The 8950-nt window shown below is 41.4% G+C and overlaps 1 protein-coding gene across 6 annotated transcripts in view; it reads right to left on the bottom strand.

Annotated features, from left to right (window-relative positions):
• Window positions 1–2077: 2077 nt before the first annotated feature.
• Window positions 2078–8950, bottom strand: part of RIOK1 (RIO kinase 1) — a 16768-nt gene continuing 9895 nt past the window's right edge. For 3 of the 6 annotated variants that reach the window (XM_026072860.1, XM_026072858.1, XM_026072854.1), the window contains 6 exons: window positions 8228–8334; window positions 7008–7073; window positions 5218–5337; window positions 4947–5000; window positions 3736–3879; window positions 2313–2447 (listed from right to left, as the gene is read on the bottom strand). In XM_026072860.1, the coding sequence (XP_025928645.1) occupies window positions 2337–2447; window positions 3736–3879; window positions 4947–5000; window positions 5218–5337; window positions 7008–7073; window positions 8228–8334 (602 nt within the window). In that variant the 3' untranslated portion in view covers window positions 2313–2336. Of the gene's footprint in view, window positions 2448–3735; window positions 3880–4946; window positions 5001–5217; window positions 5338–7007; window positions 7074–7533; window positions 7704–8227; window positions 8335–8950 lie in introns of those variants that run through there. The other 3 variants (XM_026072856.1, XM_026072855.1, XM_026072859.1) reach the window with 3 other exon arrangements.

The following is an 8950-nucleotide window of genomic DNA, read 5'->3' on the forward strand; positions in this document are numbered from 1 at the left end:
TCAACCAGTTTTCAGGTGAAAGAGGCAAGGCAACAGATGGACTACATTTCCACAACACACACACAGGCACACACTTTCTGTTGCATACACCTTCATGAACCACAAATGGTATCACTGATGAATACACCATAGCCTTGTCAGTCAGYAGGGAAGAATCAACATCATAATGTGATACAATAGCAAAGCACACAGTGTCTTTATTGCTTCGGCTACCCTCAGGTTTTAGCTGAAGTGGTGACAATCTAGCATCCTTTTTTTTTTTCCTGGAGGACATCCACTTTGGACACCACCTCCCCTGCTCTCCCTCATCACAGCCCAATTTTGACAATTAAAGCCCTCATAGGGAGTTTAGCAGAGCCCAAGTCCACAGTTAGTCTACCAACCAGACAGGCTTAAGATACAGGACACCTGGGCAGGTTCAACACTAGCTTCTCCAGCATGGCACATATGAAGACAGTCACACAGATTCAAGGCAGCCATCTCCCATGGCACTCAAGGCCACCTTTGCCCAGTTCCGGCACTATGCAAGCTCCCACAGTGGCAGGCAAAAGCAGGAAAGGGCCTACAACTGGCAGTACCTCAGCCCTGGGCATTAGACAAATGTCCATCAACAGTACTCCCTTCCCTCAGGATGTAAACCTTACCTTCCCTATCCCCTCCTACCAAGGGGATAGAGTTGGCCCCCTTTCTTGCACCTGATGTAGTGCCATTTTCCAAAATGCACAGATATTTCTACTCTATATCCAAGAAAACATCCCTGACTGCTGAAGTAATACCCATCTTGCCTCCCTACATGCTTCAGCAATGCTGTGTACACTTACATACATACTGAATATAAGAGTGCTGGTCAGTCTCTGCATGGTTAAGTGGAAAGGGGATGAAGGGAGGGAGAGGTGTTTGGAAGTGTTAGCCAGTTCCTCTCTTACCAAAGTTTTCCAAGGCAGAGGCACCAAAAAGGCTGTGGAGGTCAAACTGCAACAAGACCATCTTGCCTTGAGGAACACACTCATTGCAGCAGCCACATGTGCAGTTGGCCATCAACATCTCTCTCTTTGCCAGAGGTGGCTGCCCATGACCAGCCTGCAATCTTTTGGGTGTGGGAGGTGAGTCTAGAGAAGGAAGCTTCAACCTGCCCCTGGCCAACCCATCATGGTAGTGCCCATTAGCTGATGGATAAAGGCTGTCCTCTGTAATCAGACAGCGTATGCCCCTTAAGCATAATCCCCAGGGCAACAACTCCACCTCCAGCGTGGGAAAATAAATCAAGACACTTACAGAAATCAGAGCCTTTCTCTGCTGGCGCAGGAAGTTCCAAGACTGCTGCCAGCAGAAAAAGGGGGTCTGTGCTCTACAGCGTGAGGAGGACACGTCTCCCAAGGTTTTTGTCAGTCTTAGAGGTCAAAGTGGCTGCCAAGAGAGAAGGTGGGCTGCCTGAAGTGTGGCACCTTTGCCCCAACACCCAAGCAGCTCATTTATGAGCAGAACACTGCCAATCCTTCTGTACCAAAGAGCTGAGGCAGCCTAGCACAGGATGGATAGGTGTGCTGAGTCACACCACAGAGAGCTCCTGTCACAGGCCTTCACTCAGACACCTTTGAATTTGAACAGACATTATTAGTCTTGATAGCAAATACACATTTGAGCAGCTTACAAGCAGCTTGCTCACAATACTCTTAAGAACAGCAGAGCCCTACACTGGCATCTAAGCAAAGATCAGGGCCTTGGTCTGTTTGGGTATGCCTGCCCAACTGCTTCAGAATGTCACTGGGCAGTAAGGAGAGCTGCTTCCCAAACCATGAAATCCAACTTTCAGTAAAATGAAAAAGTTGATGCAAGTGCAGATGGGCAAACAAAGACACAAAGCCTGCAAGGGTATCCATAAATGACTAGTAGCCTGCAGAAGACAGCTAGCTCAATTTGCTTCTATACTATAAARAAGGCACGGGCCTTTGGGTGAACTATTTTCCAGCCTTTGACATTCTCTCTCCTCCAAGAATCTTTTTTAAACCAAATCACTGCTCTGGAGCAAACCAAACATGTATGTAGTACAAGCAGGCAGGGAAGTAGGACCCCAGGAACAAATCGATGTAACTTTAATAGCAGTTTAAACCTGCATATATAAAGGATTTTAATATACACAAATGTGTTAAAATCATTCTTTCCTATCAAAAAAGAAAAAAAGGAATAGGCTGTCCAAACAATTACACCATCTCATTAACGAAACCACCCTCACAGTTAGTACTGTATGTATAGATGTTTTTTAATTAAAAAAAAAAAAAATTGATGGTGAGTAAGTAGCCCACAACAACCAACCCTTTTCCAAGCCACAGCCAATTTTATTTGCCTTTCTTCATTTTTGCAGTCTTCTCTTTCCGCTTCTTCACATGTTTTGGGATTTTGGTTTTTCTCTTCTCCCTTTGGGCTTCTTTAACCATCTTTTTCCTTTCCTACAAGGAATCAAACACCAGTCACTTAAAACCAGCAAGAACAAGAGATTTTGAGCAAGCTGACTTGATTAGTTATGCCTACATTGTAACAGATGGGGAGTAAGGGGTAAGCAGCTTTGGCTCACACTCTCAATTGTTGCATTAAGAGGTTAGTTAACACACCGCATCAAATATATTGTTAGCAAGAGGAGGGGGCGGGGGTGGGAGGGGGAAGGGGAAAGGATTGGCAGGAGAAGGTGCTATGCCACTGCAGCACACTATAATTTGGGCCAGACAGTGAAGAGGCTACACTCAACCAGAAAATGCAAAATCAACATAATAGATGAAAAAACAAACAAAAAACAAAACCAAAAAGCACACCCATAATCACTCCTAATCAGCTGCTGAACCTACAGTTCAACATGTAGATTACCAAGCACCTCATCTTATTCACACAAAAAGAAGTCCAAGTGAGAACCCATCCATAACAATGAGAAGTGACCAAGACCTTTCTGCTTTGCCTCTGAAAGACAGCAGCTACAGATCTCTAAGAAAAGTGTCTAGCAGGGTACTGCAACTTCATTTAACAGGTTTGGAATCTATTATCTCTTATCCTTCCTGGGGGGTGGGGTGGGGAATGACATCTAACAAGCAAACCCCCTCATCTTGAACCCTCATAAACCCAGCAAGTTTCACTCTTTTTTTGCACAGGGCTCTCAGACATGGGTGATAATCTGCAAAAGAACCTGAACAAAATAGTGCACACCTGTTACGCAGTTTGGAAAAAGAAACCTGAAAAACACATAATCCCCTTGGCATGTCTGCTTTATGTCTCTTCCCCACAGCAAAGCTAGTCAGCCTTCACTAACAGTTCTGCAAAAGCCACTATGACCATGGTATAAGCATTGTTACCAAATTTCCTGTTCTATAGGTAAGTGGCCTCAGTTCCCTCAGCAAAAGGTTAGGGGGGCCATGACTACATGCCTGCTGATCAAATCCTGGAAGAGTAGCCAAAGGTACTGAAGAGATGCCCAGTCTTCATTAAATTCTGCTTTGCATAGCTTCAGAGTTCCCTACGCAGATCTCTATTCTGACTTTGCCTTGGCTAGAGAGCTATGTTATATGTCCCTCAGTACAAGAACACCATTAAAGTAAACATCCATAATGAAATTTACTCTCTGCTCTCACTCTCCACAACCAGAGGAGACCACAGCTTGCTTCCATCAAGAAGTAACCTAAGAATCTAAGTTTGGATTTGTTTTGTCACATGGGCAGATGTAGAAAAATACACAGTCCCTGGCCAGCTTACCCTTTTATCCATGCCAACTTCAGCAGGTTTATCTTTYGGATGCAGGGATTCTTTACAGCCTGAATCAGAGTCCTCTGAATTGCCATCATCATCATCAGAGCCTGTTTCCAAATCCTCCACTTTTTTTTCAAGAAGTGCAGGGATCTGCAAGATAGACCAATAGAGAATTTATTTCAAATCCAAACTCAATAGCACAAAGGCAAAAATCAGTATATGAACAGAATCTCCTACAAAGAAAGCCTTGAGTAAGCTTGTGTCATCTCCTTTACCACAAACAATGAATTTCAAGAAAAAGAATGAAAGAGAGGTTAACCCAAACTAAAACCAAGAAATTTAGAATATACAGTATAGAACCTTTTATGCACAGCTGCATTAGCACTTCCAAACCAACTGACATAAGGTAAAGAGCAATTTGTTAACACAGATGGAAGTTAGTTTTTTTAACTATATTCAGATCATACCAAAACCTATTTAGGGGCACCCAAATAGGCTTCAGTGGAAACACAGGCATCTACACTGCAAAACACACTTACTCTTAAGCCAGACTATGACTGCACCAAAGCTTGATCCCTTCCCATATTTCTATTTTCATTTTAAAATAGTCTACAACACTGCTAGAAAACCCAAGGTTTCAAAATGGGAGCGGGGGGGGGAGGGGGGAGAAGGGATCCAAACATGGTTCCTGCTTTGAGTAATCAACTTGAGATATACTGCTATAGATTGATCTGTATCCTACTTCTTATGCAAATGTGCTTTAAAGTACTTGATTGTGACATTTCTGTACGTATAGCAAGACAAAATCTTATGCTGTACACTGCAGGGTGGATCTTTCCACAGTAATTACAGCACAGATATCCTGAACATATCAAAACTTATAGTCATACTACATTTCATATCAATTACATTTTCCATGATTTGAAAGCATCTTTCCTCCCCCTCCACGCATTCCCTTAAAGAGGATGGTGATAGCAAGGATGATCACTTCATTCTCAAGCAACCCAATATTGTATTTGGTGACAGGGAAGCAATTCATATTCAGATACGCTATGGTGCCAGACTTATTTCCACACAGGCAGGGCCCAAGCAGACAGAAACAGTCATTCTGCAATCAACAGGTTTCTTCCATGGCACCAGCTGCAAGATGAGGCATTCTCTGCACTCCTTAAGCATTTAAAGTCGTTAAAAAGAGGGATAGCAAAAGGCCCTCTCACCTTCTGAACACCAGACAAATCCTTCTTCAATCCTGTCACAGTCTGATAGAGAATCTACACCCAGGGATAGAGAAATAAAATTATATTATCAAAATATGACTCTCACATCTAGTACCTAGAGAAATTGAGTATCTCATAAAAGATAGCGACGTAAGCATTAGTACTAACCAGACAGTTTTAAGTACAACAGTAGTGGTTTTTTACTATCAATTTTTAGTAAGAATTCATATTCTCTCCCCCTCATTTGCAGKGCCTCAGAAAGTCTACTCACATTATCCTGCTGAACATTCAATGCCATGTCCTCCTCTTTCAATTTCATCATTACATCCACATCTCTTTCATAGTTTTTAACTTCAGTCAAAGTTCGAGGTATGTAAGCCTTCTTAAACACCTAGTAGAGTGAAAGGAAACAAGCAGATTTACTAATTTACATGTAGTTTCATGATGTTCTTCCTTCCTAATTATGCATCTTTAGGAGAATAATCATGAGGGGTTTCATGGCTCCAAGAAACTCAAAATGAATAAAGCAGTAATCCATTACCATTTCCACTGAAGAATATCTTTTTTCGCTGGAGCAGACTAACATGGAACTTATACATTCTTGATAGCTCATCACTAATAAGGCTTACTCATTACTATGACCACCAGCAGCCCACTTATTTGTGACCTTCTCCAAACCCTTCACTTTCCTCTTAACTGATTTGCGTTTTGAGGTTTTGTGTTCTAAGGATTTTTTTCTTATGTTTTTAATGTGAGGTTTACAATGCCTTCAGGAGGCAACTCCATTAAAAATGCATTGTTTCAACTCAATCTTTATACAAATAATCTCTCTGTCAATATACACTCCAACTCAAACCTAACCACCATCAACAACATCTTACTTCAGATCTGGAATGTGATTTTTTGAGACCGTACTCCAGCAAACTGAAGTCACTACTAGATCAGATGCATTTTTATTTTCCATGGAATCCACTGGTACCAAATCACTCCCGTCAACTGACTACAAACACGCTTTACAATCATAATGACTAGACCAAGTGCTGTACAAACAGCAAAGACCCTGTCTCCACAGAGCTTGCATTTAATAAGCTCCACTCTTTCATGAGTGAGAAAGCGCCACAACTAGCCTGAGGTCACATGAGAAGTCTGAGAGAGAGCAGAAAACTCAACTCGGATGGTACTGAACCATCTCTCTCACAAGACAATGCCTTTTCATAAGCAAAGGCTCTGTTTCTGAGAATAATTTGTTTGCAAAAGGTGCGCATGTAACAAAATAGTAACCTCTGGCCCTATGCTTCAGTGGGACTTCTATTCTCAGGAACTCCTAAGGAAACAAAGCCTTTTCTTGGCCAAGCTTGAGCCAGAAGCAGTCAGTAAAACCTGCAGAGCTCCAAGAGCAAAAGAAAAGTCTTTAGTAAATCAAGCAGTGTTGACTCCAACAATAAATGCTTAGTGAACTAACATGAGTACATTCCCACTGATAAAAATTCTACTCAAGACAAAATATTTTTAAACTTTTCTGGAACAGAAACATAAGATTACAAATCAAATGAAGCTTTCCAGAATGCTAACAGTTTTCAGTAATGCAAACAGATCAGATTTGTGATTGTTTCTCCTGCATGCAAAAGCAAGGTAGAGAAATAATAAGTAGAACTGAACTAGACTGGGAAGAAAGCCAGATGGGCAATTCRGTCAATGCACACATCTGACTATCCCATGAATTTTCCTGTTGCTGTGTTATTGGTCCAATCACATCGGCACAATCAGATCTCATTTTCTTTGCTGTTAACTGATCCTGAACTGGAAGACATGTCAAGCCACAAGCAAATACATTGGTTTACAAAGTGGAGCGTCTGCCTTCCAATTTCTGATCGCTGGCACTTAAGCTTTTACACACGGCATCCCTCAATACTTTGTCTCCTCAAATAGTTCAGGACATACCAGTATCATAAACATTATATTTTGTTTATCAGCTGTAAATTCTTCCAAATTAAAGAATAATTTTCATTGTTTAGAAGAGGCAATATTAATTTCATAGCAGGAACAAAAGTCCTCACTTACTTCCTCATCTACTTTATCTTGACTGGATCTTTCCTCCTCTGTTCTTTTGGATGCTATTTCCATTGCCTAAAGAAATATGAAACAATATAATGTTATCATGCTACAGAATCACATCATTTAATCCAACCAACCATTCACATCTATATTTCTCCCTGTATTCTACTCGTATCACTCAAAATACCATAGCTTTCCTCACAGCAATGCCTTGAGCGACACCTAACGGTACCCAGCATTTCTGCAGAGCACACTCACTCATGACTGCAGATTTGCCTTGTTAATACTGGAAGAACACACTCCCTGATCCTTCCAGACCAAATTATGCAGGCCCAGCATAACTACAGGAAATAACAGCACAAGGAATATAGAGAGCAGTGCCCCAGTTCTGGGCTTTGTTCTTCTCACTGTCGCACGCATTGAGTAAACCAGGGGAGCACAAGTGAGGGGAACCCTGCAGCACAGCTCTGTTTCACTCAGCCTCCAATTATGACAGAAGTACACAACATCTGGAAATATCCATGCCATACTGGTATTTGGACAACATTCAGCCTCTGCCTCATGGTCTCAGCCAGGAGTATGTACACATCATATCTCCACTCCCGGCCTGGTTTACATGGCCTGGATTTGGCTCCTCCCCATGTCTGTCGCTTCAACTAGAAGAGTTATTTTTTCATCTAACTGGAAGCAAAGGAATGGCACCTAGAAAAGAAATAATTTACATTTACCTCCTCCTGGAATCAGTATGTCCCACCAGCCACTACATTTGGCTAGCAAGACTGTGTTCTTCGGAGTAATATTGCCTTGAGTCATTCCTTTCCTTTCCATTTCCCAATTTCTCCCTGCTTAAATCTGCATTCTTAATTCCTTTYTCTATATAAATATGGTTATGCTTCTGCCAGGTATTTGCAGAGCTAAATAAGCTTTCCTCTCCTTTCCAAAAAGGAAGAACTAATTTCAAGCATCCCATTTTTAATGCAAGTAGCACCTGAAATGGACATTTGAGTTTTCGCAATTAGGCTTCAGAAAACCTAGAATGAAAATGTGTTCATCCTATAATGGTACATATGGAAAAGATCCACATATGTTTGAAGTACTGGCATGACAACATCAGGTACCAGCCCACTTCAAGAGCAGGCTGTAGAGTAAGTGAGATGGACTTTGAACCAAACGTCAATATTTTGTTCAAACTTTCTTAGACAAGCAATGAGGCCTTGAGGTCTTACCTTAGAGAGATAATCATCCAGGTTCTCACTTGTAATAGAAGGATCAGTAACAAACTCAAACAGCTCCTTCACACTCATCACCGCAACATTGTGCTTCTGGAAAAAATCTACAAGGAATCAAAGGCAGAAAAAAAACAAAAGTCATTGTGTGACACATGCAACTGTTATGTTAAAGTGACAGTTACAGCAAAACAATTGCCCTGACGACTTGCAAAAGTCTCAGCTGCGCATATTGCATCCTGCTGGGTTTGGTTATCAAAGCACTCTTGGCCATCCAAAATAAAACTATCTTCCAGTTGCAACAAATCTGGAAGAGAAACTGGTTAAACATCAAAGCCAAATCAACTTCAGCAGGAGTCAGACTGAATGGTGCAGGGGTCAAGAAAGAAAGAAACAGGTGCTAACCTATTTGCAACGACAACATTTGCAACGACCAAGATGAAAAACACAACTATTTCAAGAATAAGGTCTGCAAACCTCAAACTTTTGTCAAAGAAAATGAGAAATATCCACTGAAACACTGTATAGCCTAATTATGATCCACCTTAGTATGAAGACATATGGGGCACAGTAACATACTAGCATTTTCTCTATTATGCCCCCCCAAAATTTATTTTATTTATTTATTTTTTGAGTCAAGTATAATTACATTTGGAGGCTGTACATCTGGAGAGAAGTCTCACAGTCTCTGTAGCAGGATTACACAGAGAAAACTGTAGTGGG

Source organism: Apteryx rowi, unplaced genomic scaffold (assembly GCF_003343035.1).
Source record: "Apteryx rowi isolate R43461 unplaced genomic scaffold, aptRow1 scaffold_353, whole genome shotgun sequence".
In the NCBI taxonomy this organism is placed as follows: Eukaryota; Metazoa; Chordata; class Aves; order Apterygiformes; family Apterygidae; genus Apteryx; species Apteryx rowi.